This window comes from Monomorium pharaonis, chromosome 4 (genome assembly GCF_013373865.1).
Source record: "Monomorium pharaonis isolate MP-MQ-018 chromosome 4, ASM1337386v2, whole genome shotgun sequence".
Lineage (NCBI taxonomy): Eukaryota > Metazoa > Arthropoda > Insecta > Hymenoptera > Formicidae > Monomorium > Monomorium pharaonis.
In genome coordinates, this window is record NC_050470.1 from 14,797,033 (window position 1) to 14,819,748 (window position 22,716).

Consider the following 22,716-nt stretch of genomic DNA (forward strand, 5'->3'; position numbering starts at 1 on the left):
CCTTGCTTTTGGCGGATATAGATGAAAAATTTGAGAAAGGAGGATGGGGGGGAATTGAATTGGGGGGAAAGAAAATATATTCGCTGGCATATGCAGATGATGTGGTGCTAATAGCGAAGGATGAAGAGGGAATGAAAGGGATGATGGGTAAATTGGAGAGTTATCTGGATGGGAAGAAGTTGGAAGTAAATACGGAGAAAACAAAGATTATGAGATGTAAAAGAGGTGGGGGGAGAAGGAAAAAGATAAACTGGAGATGGAAAGGAAAGAAGTTAGAGGAGGTAAATAGGTTTAAATACCTGGGGTACACGTTGCTGGCAAATGGAAAACAGGATGGGCATGTAGAAGAAAGAGTAAAAAAAGGTTCGGCTATTTTAGGACAGATCTGGGGAATAGGGAAAAGGAGGTTTGGAAGAGACTGGGGGAGAAGGCTATGGTTATTTGATAGGTTGGTGTGGTCGGTGGTAAGTTACGGTGTAGAGATTTGGGGATGGAAGAGGAGAATAGGGGTAGAAAGATTGCAGGAGAGATACTTGAGATGGATGTTAGGAGTAGAGAGAAGTGTACCAGGATATATGATAAGAGAAGAATTGCAAAGGGATAGATTGGAGGGAAGAGCGGGAATGAGAGCATGGGGTTACGAAAAGAAGTTAGAAGAGGGAGGAGGGGGAGAGCTGGCAAGGAGATGTTGGATGGAGATAAAGAAGAAAGCGAGGGAGGGCAAGGCGAAGTCGGGGTGGGAAGTAGAAAGGATAAATTTCTATAAAGAGAGGGGATGGGAGATGGAGGAGGTGGAGAGGCTAAGGGAGAGAGGGAAGCTAAGAGGAGAGGAGTTGGTAAGGAGAGAGAGGGAAAAACAAAGAAAGGAAAGATGGGAGGGAATCAAGGATTCAAAATACAATGGGTGGTATTGGAGAGTAAAAGGGGAGGGGATTCCGGAATATTTAAAAAGGAATTGGGAGGAGAAAAGATGGCAAAGGATGGCAAGGTATTGGTTAGGGGGAGTAATGAGGGGGGGGAGATATTGGGAGGAGGAGGAGAGGAGGACATGTAGGTTATGCGGATGGGGGGAGGAGACGTGGGAGCATGTTTGGGAAGAGTGTATAGACTGGGGGGTACAAAAAAGCTGGCAGGAGATGGTGGAGGAATTATTAGGGGAGGAGGGGGAGGGAGAGTGGTGGATGGAGAGGTTAGATAGACTAAGAGAGGACAGGAGGATAGAAGAGGAGGGAGGGGAGAGGGGAGGGGGAGAAAAGAAGGTAGAGCGCGTGTGGATGAATGAATGTAAAGGAAATAGAATGGAAGAAATGTACAGCGGAAGCGGAGGTCCAAGTGTGAATGGCTGTGGAGGTATGAATGCTCTTTCTCTCTCTCAAGCGAGTGTGAATGTGAATGCGAGTAGAGCGGCGGATAATAGTTTAAGAGAGGCGAAGAATTATTGTGAGCGGAGCGGAGGTCCGCTTGTACCCCGCAAGGGATAGCAATAAATATTATTATTATTATTATTACATTTGTGTGATTTAATTACATTTGCGTGATTTAATTACATTTGTGTAATTTAATTATATTTGTGTAATTTAATTACATTTGTGTAATTTAATTACATCTGTGTAATTTAATTACATTTTAATTTTTATTCGAATTGAGTTAACGACAAAGAGAATGTGAGAGTGTACATATTATACTGTACATACTGCAAAAATAATATATTGTGTATCTAGCGGAGAAAGCGATATTTTTTAGACGAGCGTGAAGTTTGCCTTCTGCTTGGGCGGCAATCATACGAGTCTGAAAAAAAAGTTTTCTCCCATGCATAAGATATTTTTCATAAGTTATGAACTTATGTTAACTCAATTCGAATAAAAATTAAAATGTAATTAAATTACACAGACGTAATTAAATTACACAAATGTAATTAAATTGCACAAATGTAATTAAATTATACAAATGTAATTAAATTACACAAATGTAATTAAATTACACAAATGTATAAATAAATTACACAAATGTAATTACATTACAATAGTGTAATTTAATTACTTTGAACATCCATTACAAATGTTCAAAGTAATGTGTAATTAAATCACATTTAATTATTCATTGTTTTAAGCATTTGTGTTAAGAATTTGGTAATAATCAATTACAAATTCGCTCATCTCTGGTAAGTAGTAAACGCGGGCCAAGGAGGAATTATGAAAATTTTTATTATGTTTTTCATCAAATTACGACAATATTTACACTACTTATATGATATAATTCTCTGAAATTTCTTCTTACAGTTCGTGGTTGCTACCATAAATAATAAATCATACATAATTTTACTATAAAATTTTCTCCGTGTAAATTTACAAATATATGAATTTATTAAATGTTTGAAAACTTATAAACAATATTTATTTAATTTAAGGAAATTTTAGTATGTAATGTGTGTGTGTGGGGAGGGGGGGTACATATATACGCAAGTTAAAGAATAATCACTTTGTGACAGAAAAATGATTAAGCCTCGGGTTTCGGTTTCGGTGCGGTCCGGGTGCCTGGTTAAAAGTATTAAAATTAACTAATAAATCTCGACGTGTGTTAGATGAGTTGTATAAATTTTTGAACATTTAAAGTCGTTTTTTTAAAAAACTACTGTTTTTATGGCAAAAATTAATGGAACATAAAATATGTATTTCGATGAGATCTACAACTTTTGTTTGAAGTAAATATTTTTAGAAATTCCCATTATTTACGGAAATAAATGGAAAAAACCATTTTTATGGTTTTTTCATGGTTTTCGCCATGAAAATCAAATTTGCGCCAATATTCACTATCATATTCGTAATCAGCGCCCCAAAATACGTAAGAATACGTAGTTTCAAAAAAATCGGAGGTAAGTCGTTTTCGGAACTTTACCCTAGATAATTAAAAATGCTTACTAGAGATATCACGTCAGGCGGTTTAGACATAAACTGGCAAAAATGCCAATTTTTGCAAACCAGAATTTAATATTTAGGACATATCATGACAGACGGAATAATAGAACCCTCGGAGTGTAAAACGAAAGCCGTTATGAAATTTTCCGTCCCTGGATGTGTTAAAGACGTTCAAAATTTTCTCGGTCTTACAAGTTACTTTCGAAAATTCATTTATCGATAAATTCATTATTCGATATTCGACAATAGCGTGACCATTGACAAATCTCTTGAGAAATAAAGTTTTGGTTCGGAAAAAATAAACAACAGGCATTTTAGAATTTAAAATTTGCATTAAGCGGTAAGCCCATTTTGAAATTATATAAAGTCGGAGCCGAGACGGAATTACACACAGATGTTTCAAAATTTGGCTATGGCGCGATTCTATTACAAAAAGGTCCGAATAATGCTTTCCACCCGATTTACTATACAAGCGGTAAAACTACTCCGGCTGAAGAGAAATATACAAGTTACGAACTAGAGATACTCGCGATCATTAAGTCGTTAAAGAAATTTAGAGTGTATTTGTTAGGCATTCGTTTTGAGATTGTTACCGATTGTAGAGCATTTACATTAACCATGAATAAACGCGATTTATGTGTTCGTGTAGCCCGATGGGCATTTAAAAGTTATAAAAAGAATACGACTACGAGATTCAGCATAGATGGGCGAAAGGTATGATGCACGTAGACGCACTAAGTAGGAATTCTATCTCGGAAGCATTACTTGATAAGAACGACGATAATTTAATTCCTAAATTTAGGCAGGCTCAGTGCACCGATCAAGATCTGCAAAAATTTGTCGAGTTGGCGACGCTCGGCAAAGCCGACGGTTACGTATTAAGAAATGATTTATTGTATCAAGACAATAAAGGCGAACTGTTATTAGTTGTGCCCAAGATGTTGCAAGTTTCAATAGTTAGACAAGCGCACGAACAGGGGCACTTTAATGTAAATAAGACGGAAATGCTTGTACGAAAAGACTACTTATTTAAGGGTATGCGACCGAAAATCGAAGAGATTATCGCGAACTGCATAAACTATATTTTAGCGGAACGTAAACAAGGTAAACAAGAAGGATTTTTAAATGCAATCAACAAGGGTGAGGTCACCCTGCATACGTATCACGTGAACCATTTAGGCCCAATACCGAGTACAAAAAAGAGCTACCGTCACATTTTTGTTATAATTGATACATTTAGCAAATTTGTATGGTTATATGTGACTAAGTCGACTGACGAGGCCGAAGTAATTAAGCATTTACGCAAGCAATCGATTGTGTTTGGAAATCCTTGCAGAATTATATCGTGCAACAGCATTTATATCCGGCGTATTTAAAAAATACTATACCGAAGAAAAACATGTCCTTATAACCACCGGAATACCTAAAAGCAATGGTCAAGTCAAGAGAGTGAACCGCACTCTCATACCTCTCTTAAGGGGATGCTGGAGTTGTCTGTTTTACCAACAAAAAGATAGTAATTTTTGTTTAACAATATCTTTTTATTTCTTTTATAGATTTGAAAATCCTTTTCCAGAATAAAAGAATACGCATTGCTATCAGTCTGTGGAGTGGAATTTCCTCCAAAAACGTGAAAAAATTGTTAATTTGCTGTCACATCATAACAATGTTTGCTTAATATAAAAGATCTACAGTTTGTACCTACGAAATTCGTATTCACAGACTAGTAGACGACGAGAACAAACAGTGTCAAGTTTTGAAAATTAGATTTTAGTGCCTAATTGAGACAAATTTATGAAACAAAAATTTAGGTTATATACGCGTCGATAAATAGAGCAATAAAAAAAAAATTTTTTTGTCTTCGATATAAAGTCCAATTCACAGATGGATATTAATATGTGTACTTTAATTCTGGAAAAGAATTTTCAAATTTATAAAAGAGATATATACGAAATCTCATTAATGATGTGCATAAATGACTCTACATTATCGACCTCGATCAAGTTTGAGAGGCAGTCCAGCATCGCCTTAACAAAGTTATCAGCTTTCAAGACAGAAGAATCGTATAAATTCCTCGACGTTGCCCAGCAGTATTTAAAACATCAAGTCAAAGCACAAGTCGTACGCCGTTCTAATTAATGTTCGGTACCTGTATGCGATTAAAAGAAAATCGGAAAGTACGCGAAATGATTGAGACTGAATGGATGCGAATGTTTAAAGAAGAGCGCAATGACATGCGACAGAAAGCTAAAGAAAAGATTATCGAAGTTCAGAGAGAGAATGCGAGAAGTTTCAATAAAAAGCATAAAGTAGCGTTAAAATATACAACCGGAGACATTATTGCGATTAGGCGAACTCAGTTAGGGCCCGGACTCAAATTCCGTAACAAATACTTAGGTCCGTACCGTATAGTTAAAGAAATGCGAAATGACCGGTACACGGTCATAAATATAGGAGAGCACAAAGAACCCCAGGAGACTTCTACGTCAGCCGACCATATGAAGCCCTGGCCCTGCCTAAACGATGAGTTGGAAAGTGATGTTGACACTTGCGACGAGTAATTGCGAAATCGAGCATTCAAGGACGAATGCGTTTGTCAGGACGGCAGAGATGTAGAAAAATTTATTATTTTTATTGCGTGAACGGTAAGACTTTCTTTACTCAGCCGTCACGCATGTGGTTGCCTGTTTCCTTCATTAGCGACCCTCCTTTTTTTTGTTTGCGAATTGTGACAAAACAAAGTAGATATCCTATGTAAGGATTCTGTATACCCTTATGATTTATGACGAAGAGTGATCGTTGCACTCATGTCATAATCCCACCTGTTTAAAAGAATGTAAGAGAGGGATATTTCGTTGTCCCATCGGAACTGTCGTTTTCAAAAAAGTACGAACGGACAGTGAGTCATCACTAACCAATTACCAAGTTCACATCTTGCATTGTATTTACCATTTCATCCGAATAAAATACGCTATCTCTACTCTTCTAAACAACAACTACCATCATTTAATAAATCCTACATATATGATATTTATTACTAATTTTTTCTAAAAATAGTAAGTAGTTAATACTAGAGCGGTTCTAACGCTGGGGCTCCGAGGGGGGTGCGGGTACCCGTAGGCGCGAGGATATGACGTCACCGGGGGGGGGGGGGTCTCGCGCTGCGGAATTGCTGACGCAGATTTTTAGGTCCGCGACCTGTGAGCGGAGAAGGGGAATCGGATTCCGCGACCGCCGCCGCCGCTGCTGCAGCCATCGTCGCGGTGCTCGCTCTCTCCCTCTATTGCGAATTTCTCTCTCTCGCCCATACGTGATATCTCCAATCATACAGTCTTATTATTCAGGCTCTCTTTCTCTTTCATTCGTTGCGTTCTTTCATATGCAGTCTCCCATTCACATACATGCATTCTCACCCATCTTATGTATGTACCTTCTACTTCAAGGAAAGTTATCGAACCCGAAAATTCTGAAAATTCTGAAAAATTATATATAAGTAGAGCAGTTCGTTTCAAATAGGGAACTATTTTTTATTTCTGCTAACTTTCATTTTGAGGGGGTGAAACACCCCTTCGAATAAAATCGGTTTTTTTCTTTTCATGTTAAATATCTTCAAAACTATAAAAGGTAGAAAAAAATTTTTAAACAAAAGTCGAACGGTTTTAAGAGTACTTCAAAGTTATAAAGAAAAAAAATTTTTATTTGCTTTTGTTTACAAAATACCCTCTCTTTCTACCATTTTTAAAATTTTTTCATTTTTGTTTAAACTAAATTAAAGGTTTTTTTCAGAATTCAACCATATATGATTAATTTATGTTTCAATAAACCATTTTCAAGAAATAATTATAAACGTTTCCGCATATATGCTCTCCATGCTTATGTGCGTAAGTAATAATCGTTGAAACAATAAAATATAGAAAAATTCTTTTAAGTAAAACTTTTGTGATTTTTATATGTTATTTATGCCTGTTTGTATATATATATATATATATATATATATATATATATATATATGTATATACATATATTGCGAACAAAATAGAGTTATGTATTTTAAATAAGATAAGCTGTGAATAGAATAGCCATAGATGTTATAAAGTAGTAACATGTTTATTTTATGTTAAAGATGTATTTAATCAACAACAAAAAACTTATAATTAAAAATTGATTTATTTTTTTATTGCACTAACACTAGTCTGCTTATAACTACGAATTGGTTCAAATATTTCGATGCTTTTCAAATCTTTTATCTCCTCAATAATTTTATCTTTTATCGTTCAATTGCACACCGTTCAGTTGCACACCATTTAAGTCGCAAACTCATGTGGTGCAGTGAATGCTTTACATACACACACACACGGGGGAGATGCAGTGGGGGCCTTTGGCCTCCCTTCTGCACCCACCCCGTTCAAGTCGCTAACCCATGTACACATCGCAAACGCAGCCATAATGTATGAATATTTCATATGCGTTTAATTAAACGGTGTGCAATTGAACGGTGTGCAACTGAACGGTGTGAAATTGAACGGTGTGCAACTGAACGGTGTGCAATTGAATGGTGCGCAATCGAACTGTGTCCAATCGAATGGTGTCCAATCAAACGGTGTCTAATCAAACGGTGTCCAATTGAACGGCGCAATGTTTCGTGTCTAATAGCACAGTGGGCAATTGCAACGTGTTCAATTGTACTGTGCGCCATTAAATCTCTCCCAAGATTTTGTGATTCATATAATATCCTGCTTCATATAATTCTCTTCAAAATGACGCTGTTAAATGTCGCAAACGTAATAAACCTGTGCAACTACATTTCAAATTGCAAGTATAACACAGACACCTATAACATCGTTTGAAATTGAAGTGCATAATGAAATTCGCAATATTCTAAAATGTCAAGACGGTACGATCGGTATCATTATTTGAACATGATTATGTACTTGATTTTGACGATTTATCAGAACCGCATGAACCACAAGTTGTAGAATATATTACACCTGCAGAAAAAGGAGAAGACAGTTTTGAACCTGAAGAATGCATTGTTGATGATGAAGGTGGGAAGGTCAATTTTAATTATAAAAGAAAAGCTGTGGAGTTTTGGAAAGCCAGATAGAAAGCAAGTCGAACTTTAACTACGGCACAAAACCGTTTTCGCAAGGTTAAATCCATACATCAATTATACAACAGGTGGGAAGCGAGTATAAAGAAAGGTGGAACAAATGCAGATAAAGTAGTATTTATTACGGAATACGTACTGCAAAAGTTTGAAGAAGCTCGTGAAAGAAGATCTATTGTTTATGACATGAATTTAAGATCATGGGCTTTGGAAGCAGAAAGCCAAATATCTATCTGAATTTAAGGCAAGTAAATATTGGATTTGGAAATTCAAGAATGTGCATGGAATTGTTTCCCACAAAATAACAACATTCAAAACGCGATTTATGCTTGAAAATATTAATAATCTATAAGATATCGCAGAATCGTTTGAAACAAACGATTTATAATCGATAACGATTAATAATTTAATAATTTATAACGATCGTTTAATAATTTATAACAATTAATAATCTATAAGATATCACAGAATCGTTTGTTTCAAACGATTCTGCGATATCATCTTATACACGTAAAATCTAACATCCCAGCCATCGGAGTTGAAGAAGTTTATAATGCAGATGAGAGTGGCTTCAACCTTGAAATACATTCTGGACAAACATTAACCCAATTAGGTGCAAAAATAGTTGAAGCAACGGTTCAATCGATATCTTCTACGACACATAGTTACACTATAATGCCGATTATTTTGGCAAGCGGACGTCTGCTTTCACCACTGTACATGGTTTTAAAAGAATCCACAGAATCTTTGAGTCCAAGAGTGCAAGAAACTCTTTTTCATCCAGTTAATATTTACATCCAAGCTTCAAAATCAGAAAAACTTACATCTGAACGTTTCAAAACTTGGTTCAGCGAAGTGTATTTACTGAATACTAGTCATATAAGCATGCTACTACTCGATTCATGGACGGGACACTGCCCGAGTCAGCTACAGCAGTTGATTCCACAAGACAAAGAGGTACAACTTTTAACCATTCCAAAAAAGACGACGGGCCTCATTCAGCCTTTAGATGTGTTTGGATTCCGAATTTGGAAAAATTTTGTGCAAACATTTTCAGATATTATAATTCTTCAAGAGAGAGATGTCAATTTGCACTCCCGTAACAAAATAATTAAATTACAATCATTAATCCATAATCAGTTTTCTTCGCCTAAATTCAAAAATTGTTTCCAATGTGGTTGATTTAAAAGCGGATATGTAGAAATACATCCTGGCAAATTTCAAAATCCTATAGAGTTCTGTTATTTACAAAATGAAAAGCATATACCCAAATGTAGAATTTGAGGAATTGCCATTTTATGCGCTGTGCATGGTGCGGCGAATATTTCTGTTTTAAACATTTTTATGAAGAATATCATTATTGTACAAATTATAATCCGTTATTTACAAAATAGTTAAACATATCCGCATTATGTAAATCAGAAAGTTAGACAAGGTTATTAGTGCATTATATAGTTTTACGTTATTTAATATTAAAGTAGAATTTTAATATCTTGTTTATTGATTTGCCAAATTATCCACTGAAATAATAAATGTATGAATGTTATTATTATCATAAAATAATAAATAACGCTTATTGTTATTATCATTTACATGTCACTGATCAGTATTAATTTGTTTTAATTTTCATATATAATTGTAAGTACTGTAACCGCCGCTCGCGAGCGACGGCCAACTTCGCCTCCGTCCCTGGTCGCGGCCCTGAGCCGCCCGGGTGTCGGGGCGACTATCTTCGCGAGGTTTCCCGACGTCACACTAAGTTGGGCGCCAGGTACATTAAGCGTACCACTCTGTGTGAACCAACTCGCAAACAAATGTTACAATACTTGAATCTCGGGAAAGACGGGCGCACGCTAGGCGACCGGGGCGTTAGCGGCTCCGAGATCCAGCTACTCAGCCCTCAAATGGCAGAGGGGGAGGTTCGGTGCGGGCGGATGGAATCGGGAAGGCGAGAGAATTACGTACACGACACAAATGTAACAGAAAAAGTAACAGTTGTATTTGACCGTAAGAATTACAGTAGAGGACGACTCTGCGGAGCGGTGGTGGCTCGCGCGCGTTACCAGCTGGCGTCCGCTGGGTATCAGATTTTGCGAGAACGGTATTTTGAATGAGCGAGTTATGATGCGTACGCGGGAACTCTCCGACTTGTCTTACGCTTAACCCGGCGTCGTTGGAGGACGCCGACTCCCGCCAGGATGACCTCGCCAAGGGCGAACGGGACGGATTGCAACTCCGAGCCCGCGTGACACGCGACGGACTCGTGTTCTCCCGTGCTCCAACGATTCTCGCAAAAGATAAGCGCAATAATTATGAGTTATTCGACAGTCCGGCGGTATACGACGATTGCGTCGATAATTATCAGAGTACACTCCCCAAGGGGGCTCGCATAGACAAAAGACACTATAAAAAATGGAAAATAATTTCAAGCATGAAGAACGTGAGCTGTCGGAGCAAGCCGACAGAATCGCTACCTTGGGTGAGTGTTTCATGAGGTTGCAGCGATGCGATGAGTTTATACAACAGCTTGAGGAACATAGTCGCATCAAGCGTCCTCGGCTTGCCGTCAAACAAAGATAATCGTTACTGGCGAGAATCGCGCGAATAGAGTGTGAAAAGACACGATTACAAAGACGAAATCGGTGGCCACAGAAATCTATTTTATAATTTTTGGACGTCTCGTCTCGACGGAGAACCTTCACGGAAGTCGCCAGAATTCCAATACTGCCGCCGAATCACGCTTGCAGGATCCAGTGAAGACGCACAAGGCCGGTGTTCCGACGGAGCGACTTTAAATCCGATCCCGCACAAGTTCCGGCGGAGATCGCGACGGCTTACAATCAGTGAACGCCCTCGTCGAGGAGGAGATAACGTCCCGGAGAATGCGCTCGGCAAGGAGAAAGAACACTGCCGCAGAGGAAAGCGCCAAAAATTTCCATGCACGGGGTTCAACAATACCGATCATCGCGCTTGGATCGATCAGCAAGCAACGGCGTGCACGTCGCACGTCGCGCGCAAGTCGATTTTGGAAAATCGCGGCCAATAAGGGCCCGGCTTATCAAAGACAAGGTGGGGCGCGTTGCCAAGTGACCCCCGCAGGATCCAGGATCCCTCACTCGAGCTGCGGACGTTGTAGTTAATGTGTGCGATTGGGAGTCCCAAACTGCCGATTTTGTAAGAGGACGCAGGAACCGGAGGTCATCCCGATCCGGACGAGGTAGCAAGAGAGAGGCGACTTGGTGAGACGAGCGTCACGATAACGTTGTAAAGTCGCTGATTTCGCGGTTGTGCGAGTCGCGGAAAAATCACGAATTTATTGCCGTATTTTTCGACGTTCAAGTAAAGTTACGAGCTCGTGAAATTAGTAGAATATTGTTACCTCGCCCGATCGCGCCCGCCTGCGCGAGTTCGCTCCGTGCCATTCTTTCCGTGAAATTGCGTTGCGTGTGTGTCCCGATCCGCAGCCGAGTCATCGTCGTTAATCATATTATGAATTGTAGCGCATTTGTAATTTTGTAAAACTTGGAGTATTCTTTTGTGCTCGTTTCGCGAATCTTCCTGTAATTGCGTTCTTGTCGAAGTAAATCTTTGTTTCTTGTTTTGCGCATATGGTTCACGGGATTTTATAGAGTACGAAAGAGCACGAGTTTGCCGCGTGCCGCGCGGACTCTCCTATACTGTTCGTCCCGATCACCCTTGACGAGGCCGTCGTCCTCATCGAAAGCATAGATAAGACGGAAAATTCCCGCGTTTGTACAATAAGTATTTTAGTACTCCTCCCGTGTTTGTGAAATATATTTTCGCGCGATCCTCAGCCTGTACGACACGCGAGTAATAGCCGTCGCTCGACAGAGCTTTGCAAAGCTGTATCGTTCATTGTTAAATATATTTGTTAATTTCTTGGTTAAATTTACGTTGTCTTGGTGGTTCTCTCGTCTTCACGATTCCATCCGCTCGCGCCGAACTTCCTCCTCTACCATTTTTTAGGGCTAAGTAGCTGGTTATCGGAGTCGTCGACGCCCGATCGCCTACGAGGCCTGTTCTTTTCCGCGACCTGATTAATTTAAGCGTAATTTCCCGTGGTTTACGAAAGATTGGTACGCTCAACGTACCTGGCGCCCAATTACACAGTATTGTGAGAAAAATTACGAGGAGCAGTCGCCCCGACACCCGGGCGGCCCAAGGCCGCGACTAGGGACGGAGGCAAAGTTGCCCGTCGCTTGCGAGCGCGGTTACAATATATGTATTAAAAAGAATATTCACATGTTTCAGCAAAAAGTAATTAAAAATGTTTTTTTTATTTTTACAGGTGCTTGCACTATTTTCCATCCTGCGAGAGGTTGCAATCACACGCTGTAGACTATCAGAGGATGAACGATTTCGCTATCACATTGTCTGCCAAAGACAACAAATGGTTGAATTTTCGAAATATAAACCACAAAAAACGAGTGCCCTTCATCGTTTATGCAGGTCTCGAGTGTGTGCTGCGGAAGACGCAACATGATACAGAGCAAACGTCGTACACATATCAACATGAGGTATTTAGCATCGGATACTACATGCGATGTTTGTACGATGACACGATGATCCGCGTACCGGTTTCGTCGCGATAAAGATTGCGTCGCACGAATCACTAAACAACTTGAAGAATTAGCGTATAATGTTAAAACTCGTTTATCAACTAATGTCCCCATAAAAACGTTATCGGAGGAACAATTGAAGGCATACCGTAGCGCGACGCGGTGTCATATCTGCGTTAAGCCATTCGCGTCGGATGATACGCGGGTGCGCGATCATTGCCATTTGACTGGTCGTTACCGCGGTCCTGCATATTCTATCTGTAATTTAAATTATCGAAATGTATCATACATGCCAGTTATTTTTTATAATTTATCTGGATACGATTCGCATTTCATTATTAAGGAAATAGCTACAGCGTTCAAAAAGAAGACTGACGTACTCCCCACCACGAAAGAAAAGTACATTTCTTTTACAAAACATGTAGACACAGCCGATAAATTAGATCCACACAATTACATAAAACTACGGTTTATAGATTCATATAAATTTTTAATACTAGTCTCGAAAAATTGGCATCATTTCTAGGCAAAGACTTTTTACACTTATTTGACGAGGATTTCGATTTATTGACACGAAAAGGTGTATTTCCGTACGAGTACGTTGACTGCATGGACAAGCTGCAGAACACGTGTTTACTGCCGCGCGAATCATTTTTCAGTTTCCTGACCTCTGATACAGTATCCAAGAGCGATTACGCGCACGCCGAGAATGTTTGGAAACGATTCTCCATTCAAACCTTGGGCGAATATAGCGATTTATATTTGAAAACGGATGTTTTATTATTAGCTGATATTTTTGAAAATTTCCGCGATAAATGCTTAGAAAGTTATGGTCTTGATCCTGCGCATTATTATACTCTCCCAGGATACACGTGGGACGCTATGTTAAAATATACAAAAATTACATTTGAACTGCTTACGGACATCGACATGATAATGTTGATCGAGCGCGGTATACGCGGCGGTTTCAGTCAATGTTCAAGCAGATATGCACAGGCTAACAACAAGTACATGCAGACGTACGACTCATCAAAACCATCCTCATATCTTATGTATTTTGACGTTAATAATTTGTACGGTTGGGCGATGTGTCAACCGTTGCCGTATGGAGAATTTCAATGGGTCAAAAACGTCTCGAATTTTAACGTAAATGTGATCGCTTATGATTCACCAGTGGGATACATTCTCGAAGTTGATCTCGAGTATCTCCGAGACCTTCACAACGAGCACACTGATCTACCTTTCTGCCCGACACGCGATAAACCACCAAGCAAACGAAAATATAAACTTCTCGTCACGCTGTATGATAAGAAAGGTTATGTCATCCATTACCGCAACCTGCAGCAGTGCATGCGTCACAGTCTTCATATCACGAAGATACACCGTATATTAGAATTCGCACAATCTCCACGGCTCTGTAAATACATAGAATTAAATACACAATTCCGGACCGTCGCCAAAAATAATTTCGAAAAAAAAACTTGTATAAATTAATGAATAATGCGGTGTTTGGTAAAACCATAGAGAATGTGCGCAATCATGTTGACGTTAAGTTGTTGACGAAATAGGTGGGGCGGTATAGTGCAGAAACAATGATTACGAAACCGAATTTTCATAGTCGAAGTATTTTTGTGGAAAATTTAATCGCCGTTGAACTTAAAAAAGTCGAGGTGAAATTATATAAGCCGATTTACGTAGGCACGTGTATTTTAGATATTTCTAAGACGTGTCTATATGAATTTCACTACGAGTACATGCCACCTCTGTATCGTGACAAATGCAGAATCATGTACACCGACACCGACAGTCTCGTATGTCACGTCGAGTGCGAGGATATTTACGAGACAATGAAACGCGATACCGCTATGTTCGACACGAGCGATTATCCGGTCGACAACGCGTACGGTATGCCTCTCAAAAATAAAAAAGTTCCGGGCCTAATGAAAGATGAGAACAATGGTGTGATAATGACCGAGTTCGGTGGACTTAGAGCAAAGGTGTATGCGTTAAAGGTAGATGGAAAGAAGGACACTAAAAAGGCAAAAGGTGTCAAGAATAACGTAGTAGCGCGAACCATAACGTTCTACGATTATACCCGGTGTTTGAGAGATGAGATCGAGATGACGCGTCGCCAATCATGCATAAGATCCAAAATGCATGAAGTATATACGGTGTCCGAAATGAAAATCGCTCTAACAAGTAAACCTACGGAAGTGTCACTCTCCAATTTTAATGAAACTTTACACATTTGTAGAACTATGAAAAATATTTCACACGTATTTTTTTTATCGGCCAAGGTTCACTCTGAGGGGTTAAAACTACCCCTTAAAGGTAAAAGCTATATTTGATATATCAGGTAGAATAAGTGGAAAGTTTCAGAAAGTAAAATGTTTACTGGGTATCGCTGAAGAAAAATCTTATATTAAAAGTGTGAAATTCAAAATGGCCGATCCAATATAGCGCCCAAATTCATCAAAATTTTTATTATTTTTCGTGAAAATGAGTAAATTAGAAATTCTTGCAGGACAGGCTTAATATTATTAAATAATAATATTAGCACAGGCTTCATCAACTTCGGCTCCGGAGACGCAATGCTTTCCCCTCCAGGCTCGGAGATACAAAGTATCGTTAAGCGCTTTATTGTTAGCACGCGTTTTTTACCGATATAGAGTATTAGCGTTTGAGAGTGGGGGAAAGGAGCCCCACTATGTCTCCGGAGCCGAAGTTGATAAAGCCTGTCCTAATATTATTACTTAATAATATTAAGCCTGTCCTACAAGAATTTCTAATTTACTCATTTTCACGTAAAATAATAAAAATTTTGATGAATCTGAACGCCATATTGGATCGGACATTTTGAATTTCACACTTTTAACATAAGATTTTTCTTCAGCGACACCCAATAAACATTTTACCTTCTAAAACTTTCCATTTGTTCTACCTGATAAATTAAATATAGCTTTTACCTTTAAGGGGTAGTTTTCACATCTAAGAGTGAACCTTGGCCGATAAAAAAAAATACTGTGTGAAATAATTTTCATAGTTTTACAAATGTGTAAAGTTTCATTAAAATCGGAAAGTGACACTTCCGTAGGTTTACTTGTAAGTCCATATGACGACAAAAAATACCTCATACTCGATTCAGTTGAAACGTTACCATAAGGACATTATCGAATACCGCTATAATATACAGGGTGTCTGGTATTTTTTTATGGGATTTTTATGAGCAGGTAGAGCGCATGAAACTGAACAGAAAAGTTCTTACCGTTTTTCCATTTTCGCAATAGTTAACAAGTTAGTGACTTGTAAAATTTTCTGTATTAGCCCGGCCTACCGGCAAATGCAAGCGCGTCGAGCGCCCCGCCGTAGCGGCCGCCCCTCCCCAGCGCTTGAACCTTGAGATTGCTAGGCGCGCGGGAGGAATTGTTACCACAAGCGACAATGGCTACGCACAAGCGTTACGCTAAATTCTCCCTTCGAGTTATGATAGTTCCTTACCTTTTTTAATAAAAATAAAATTTTTTAACGACAAAAGGTATGTGTGTACGTGTACATACATGTGTACAAAAAATATCAGTTTTAATGCTTAAAGAAGTGATTACTAAATTTATTTTTTTAATAAATAACAATTATTTTTAATAAAAAATATTTTTTTGATGATAGTCTTAAACGTCGTAAACGGTCATTATAAATTTTAAAAGAAACTGTTATCATATGCTCGAAACAAAATTTATGCTTCCTCAAAAAACATTAGAAAATTTTATCGATTAAAATGAAAATGACAACTAAATAAAATGTTTGTTTCAACTTTATATTCTTAATTAAAAATTAAATAACTAGGATATTTATATTTTTAATAAAATTAATCCTTGTACATACATACGCGAGCTAAAGGATAATCACTTTGTGACAGGAAAATGATTATGCCTTAGTTCCGCGATTTTATATCATTATTACTATTTACGCTGATTACTATACACGTACACGTAAAAAAATATGATTCTAGTTAAAAAAAAAATCAATTATTCACTTTTAATTTTATTTTTTTTAATAATTACTTTATCTTTAATGACTGAAAAGAGTATTCTGTTGATAATAAACACCACACTTTACATAAAACAAATAATGTTTAACATTTTCGCGTATGTACACACACACATACACACACACACAAATTACACACAAACTACAAACCAATTCTTGAATTAAGGAATAATCATTTTTCTGTCACAAAGTGATTATTCTTTAGCTCGTGTATGTATGTATCCACCCCCCCCCACACACACACACACACACACACATTACATACTAAAATTTTCTTAAATTAAATAAATATTGTTTATAAGTTTTGAAACATTTAATAAATTCATATATTCGTAAATTTACACGGAGAAAATTTTATAGTAAAATTATGTATGATTTTATTATTTATGATAGTAACCACGAACTGTAAGAAGAAATTTCAGAGAATTATATCATATAAGTAGTGTAAATATTGTCGTAATTTGATGAAAAACATAATAAAAATTTTCATAATTCCTTCTTGGCCCGCATTTACTATTTACCATAGTAATTTTTATCATGAAGTTTTTTCCGTGTATTATAAATCTATCACAAGAATTAATTTTATTAAAAATATAAATATCCTCGTTATTTAATTTTTAATTAAGAATATAAAGTTGAAACAAACATTTTATTTGCTTGTCATTTCCATTTTAATCGATAAAATTGTCTAATGTTTTTTGAAGAAGCATAAATTTTGTTTCGAGCATATGATAACAGCTTCTTTTAAAATTTATAATGACAGTTTACGACGTTTAAGACTATCATGAAAAAAATATTTTTTATTAAAAATAATCGTTATTTATTAAAAAATAAATTTAGTAATTACTTCTTTAAGCATTAGATCTGATATTTTTTGTACACATGTATGTACACGTACACACATACTTTTTATCGTTAGAAAATTTTATTTTCATTAAAAAGGGTAAGGAACTATCATAATTCAAAGGGAGAATTTAGCGTTACGCGTCGCTTGTGAGTAGTCATTGTTGCTTGTTGTAACAACTCCCCCCGCGCGCCTAGCAATCTCATGGTTCAAGCGCTAGGGAGGGGCGGCCGCCGCGGCCGGGCGCTCAGCGCGCTTGCATTTGCCGGTAGGCCGGGCTAATACAGAAAATTTTACAAGTCACTAACTTGTTAATTATTGCGAAATTGGAAAAACGGTAAGAACTTTTCTGTTCAGTTTCATGCGCTCTACCTGCTTATAAAAATCCCATAAAAAAATACCAGACACCCCGTATTTATATCTTTAACATTATATATAAGTATTAATAAGAATGTATTAAAGATAATGGAAAGATGATAAAGAAATCTCGCCTAATATAAAATTAATAATGTATTTTACGTTTATATGTTACATTGTACTTTTATGCGAAAATAATAAAAACAATTTTTATATGGATTAAATAACATTATCTTCATGTATCCATGAATTACGTGATCCATCAAATCCTAGCCACTTGACATAAGCCTCATCTCCTTTCCTGCGTAATATTTTTTTAACGAGACACACGTCAGGATTTGCAACACGCTCCAGCTCATAGAATCCTCCAGCGATAGGTTTTCCACAGGAATCTTCCAGTATATGTCACAGGATTGGTACGCTGTACTTTAATAATTTTGAATATCTACGTAGTCCAATTTGGTGTATAGCCCTTCTCAAAAACAGTTTTGAATTTGTTGACGCGCACTAAATCACCTATTTCAAAACGCGCGAGTGCCGCAACTTTTACATGACTGTACGCAATGGTTAAGAATTTTTTAACGATTGTGGGTGTAACATCGATGGGTCGCATACCGATAGTTCGATGCTTTCGTGCATTGCATTCTGACACGAGAGGCGACAGCAAATCAATCTATAATTTCATCTATAATTTCCATTAAGTGTAAATTATTTCCACATAATGTTCATTAATGTTCGGTTAAAGTTCGACAACTGATGCTTTCATTATAGAGTATGTAGAATAATGATTGATATTATGTTTTTTCAATAGTTTCTGCACATTTGTGTTATAAAATTCCTTTCCTTTGTCTGTTTGCAAATTTTTCGGACATCTTCCATCTTTCCGAATTATCTTTACAATCGCAATAGCAACTTTGCTACCACTCTTGGCCTTGAGCGGCACAGCCTATGCATGCTTGCTCAGCACATCGATAACGGTGAGTATGTAGTGATAATCTCGGTTAAATCGTGGGTAAGAACGCATCTCAACTACATCCGCCTGCCATAGGTCATCGTATCCACGAACTATGACGCGTCTTCGAGGAAAATTTCTTCTCGCCGGAGCATGCAGCTCTTCAACCAGCAATTGTTTCTCAGACATGATCAGAGTATGACATGTAAATGGTGCATATATTCGCTGTACTGACTTTTTTACTCTGCACGATGAGTCACCGCGTCGAGCTGTCTTTGAAACTCGTCTAGCATATGAGCTGTAATTTCTACTCTACTTTGAAGTGTCTCAATCTTCCTCTCGATTTCATCCGGCCGATCTTTTAAAATTTTCACAATCTGCTGCACGTATTGTTTACAGGCAGCGCTACACGTCGAATTTTGCGTGACTTTGCATCAAAATCGGTGGCAACCATGCAAAGAGCGTTATCGCGCACGTAATTTCTGACTAATCCGCTCCATTGATAGTATGGTTCCGCACCACCTCTTCCGAACGATGTTCCAAACTTGTTGATTGACATTTCGATGTTGAGTAAATGATTTGTTTCACACAGTTTTAATTTATAATAAAATCAGCCTCGCGAAGTTCCTTGATAATTGATAGAATCTCGTTGTCGTGAGCATTGTGCCCTGCCTGGTGTGAGGCATCGAGCAATCGAAGGCGATCCACAAGCTGGTTACGCTCGCGTCTATATGCATTTGTCGCCAATAGAATGTTTTTATAATTCTGCAGGTCATTATTCGTGTACATGTTGAGCATTTTCATGAAAATTAATTCGTACAGACCAAGCGTTCCTGCGTATATTTTACCATCTATGACTATATTGTCATTCTTATGTATGTCGATGCGTTTATCGCCGAGCATCGTTCCAAAAGACGTTAAAAATGCCAAAAGGTGCAACTACACATACAATTATTACAGTTAGCGAAACGTATGCGCATTCCATATTTTAGAGGAATTTTTATGCGTACAGCATTATCAACGGCAGAAGCATATTAAAACGGGAGCGGTATTGTAAATTTAAATAATACTGAAAGATCAGATACACACTGGGTGGCATACGCAAAGAGAAGAAATCGCGCTGTATACTATGATAGTTTCGGCAATCTTAGACCACCGAAAAAACTGGTGCAATATTTAGATGTAACGCGGATCGAGTACAATCACACGCCTTATCAACATTACGATCAAAGCAACTGCGGCCAACTATGTCTGCGTTTTCTTCAAACAGTTAATAATCAATTTAAAGGCGAACATTGCGCAATTTAACTCAGTATTCGTTTCAACATGTCATTGACGTTTACGCTAACCGGCAAGTGTAGCATCCTCGCGGTAAGCTATTTTCCAGCCGTATATTTGAGCGATGGCGATTACGAGCTCGGCCTCACAGATTTTGAAACATACTATACCATACCTACAGTAAATTCGTCGAATAACAAATTTTATTACGACAAAGACGACAAGGAAATTACAATTCCCGAAAAATCGTATGAATTGCGTAATATAGATAGATATTTGAAACCCGCAATTTTACAATCTTATCCCGATGTTGCGGAAAAGAGGACGTTTCGCCAAGAAGATGAAGAAGAGAGCGAATATCCGCTGGTTCGTGCCAACAATAACACAATGAAGAACGAGATTATGTGTGCTTATCGGATAAATTTCATTAAACCTAACAACATTGGGTCGCTGTTGGGATTTTCATCGCATCATATTCTTGAATCGCGATTGTGACATGAATCGGATGCACCTATAAATATCATAAACGTAAACATTATTCGCATAGAATGTAACGTGACTGCTGGTGCATACAGCAACCATAAGTGCGTACACACGATACACGAATTTTCACCGAGGGTACTACCAGGATATAAGATATCGGAAATGCCTGCACAGATGATTTACCTTTCAATCGTCGCACGGAGCGTTACTGATTTGACGATTCGCATTGTAAATCAAGTCAATTACTCGATTTTCGCGGAGAGGAGATTACCGTTGGATTACACGTACGAAGACGATAACGTGAGATGCTCGTGTTGAATGAGCAGGTGAGGGACACGATTTTTATACCAATCAAGAATATTCGGCCGTATGACATAAATTGTACGTCAGTTAAAAATATTCGATTGTTTGATAAAAAGAAACTCACGGCGTCAAACGTTGAATTTTTAAAATCATTGGGATTCGTCGTACGAAATATCTAACAAGGGGACCTTACGAGTTATGGGTCATCGATTTTTTTCATACTTATAGGATTTAAAGATCAGTACTTGGACTTCAATTTCCTAAAGCAGTATGATGCGCTTCTCAAAAATACTCGAGAAAATCGATTTTGAAAATTTCCGATATATTTAAGTACAGAAAATTTTGACTTATCGTTAGAGCCGCCAATAAATATTTAATAATTAATTAGCATTTCAACTTGATAAATGTTAAGATATAGGATTTAAAAAAACTGCATTGACTTATTTAAAAAAACTGGAGCCAGCGAGAATTGAACCAGCGACTCCGCACTTACGAACTAGAGCTCTGTGCGCTCGGCTACGAGCGGCTCTGACGATAGGTCAAAATTTTCTGTACTTAAAGATATCGGAAATCTTCAAAATCGATTTTCTCAAGTATTTTTGAGAAGCGCATCGTACTGCTTTAGGAAATTAAAGTCCGGGTACTGATCTTCAAATCCTATAAGTATGAAAAAAATCGATGACCCATGACCCGTAAAGTACCCTTGTAAAATGTCAAACATCTTGAACATTAGAGGTGAGCCGATTTTTGACGACAGCATCGTTAAGATTGAGACTCATACGTACAATCTGTACGCCAACACCACGTTTAGATACAGCGACGAAATAAGGATACCCATACAACAGCAGGATTTATACACGTTGCCATGTGAAAATTTTCTCTACGTCAAAGGAAGATTGGTGATGAAGAAATACGATAAGGATAAGGATAAAGATGAGATAAATCTCGGAAATAATTGCGTTGCGTTCATGTTTGATGAAATTCGATACAAACCCAACGGTGTGGAAATAGATCGCAACAGAAACGTTGGAATAACCAGCACCCTCAAGAACTATGTATCGTTATCATGTGACAAAGCAGTAATTATACAGAATGCAAGATGGGAATTTTTGTACAACCTACCGAAAGGATACTTCAACTTTTGCATACCGCTTAGTGTATTATTGGGCTTTTGCGAAGATTACAAACGCGTGATTGTTAATGCTCGTCACGATTTGATTTTGATACAAGCGCGCAACAATAAAAATTCTATCGTTGAAAATTCTACAGCTCAACCAAATTGAATTATTTAAAGTGCAGTGGCAAATGCCGTATGTTACGTTAAACGAAGTCAACAAATTATCTTTGCTGTGAGCTTTGGAGAGTGGACAATGTCTAAGTATGAGTTTTCGCTCCTGGGATCTGTACGAGTACTCTGCCGCAGAGTACGACGAAACATTCATGGGCTGTCAAAACTGCAATTCAACTCGAGAAACCGCGTTTTGTTATCTTTGCACTGCAGACTGGTCAAAAAAATATCATGTCTTAAGATGCTACAATCTTTGACGACAGTAATTTGACCAACGTAAAACTTTATCTAAACTCTGAATTTTATTCATACAACGATTTGAATTTAGATTTTCGTAAATCTAGATATGCTATTCTGTATGACATGTATCAACGTTTTGGTAAATCTTATTATAGACATGAATGTAAAACGCTGCTTAATGTAATCACATTCTTGGGAAAAGAACCTTTTGCGGTCATTGACTGTTCGCGACAAAACGAATCCGTCAAGAGTGCTACCGTGGACGTGCGCATAAAATTTAATTGCATACAGAATGTTCCCCCGAATACTACCGCTTATTATCTCA

General features: G+C 37.8%; 1 protein-coding gene across 1 annotated transcript; it reads left to right on the top strand.

The window, feature by feature from the left end:
- Positions 1-21,573: 21,573 nt before the first annotated feature.
- On the top strand, positions 21,574-22,146 carry LOC105840681. Its single transcript, XM_012687684.1, has one exon. It carries the CDS (start codon positions 21,574-21,576, stop codon positions 22,144-22,146), a length of 573 nt encoding a protein of 190 aa, XP_012543138.1.
- The last annotated feature ends 570 nt before the right edge of the window (positions 22,147-22,716 follow it).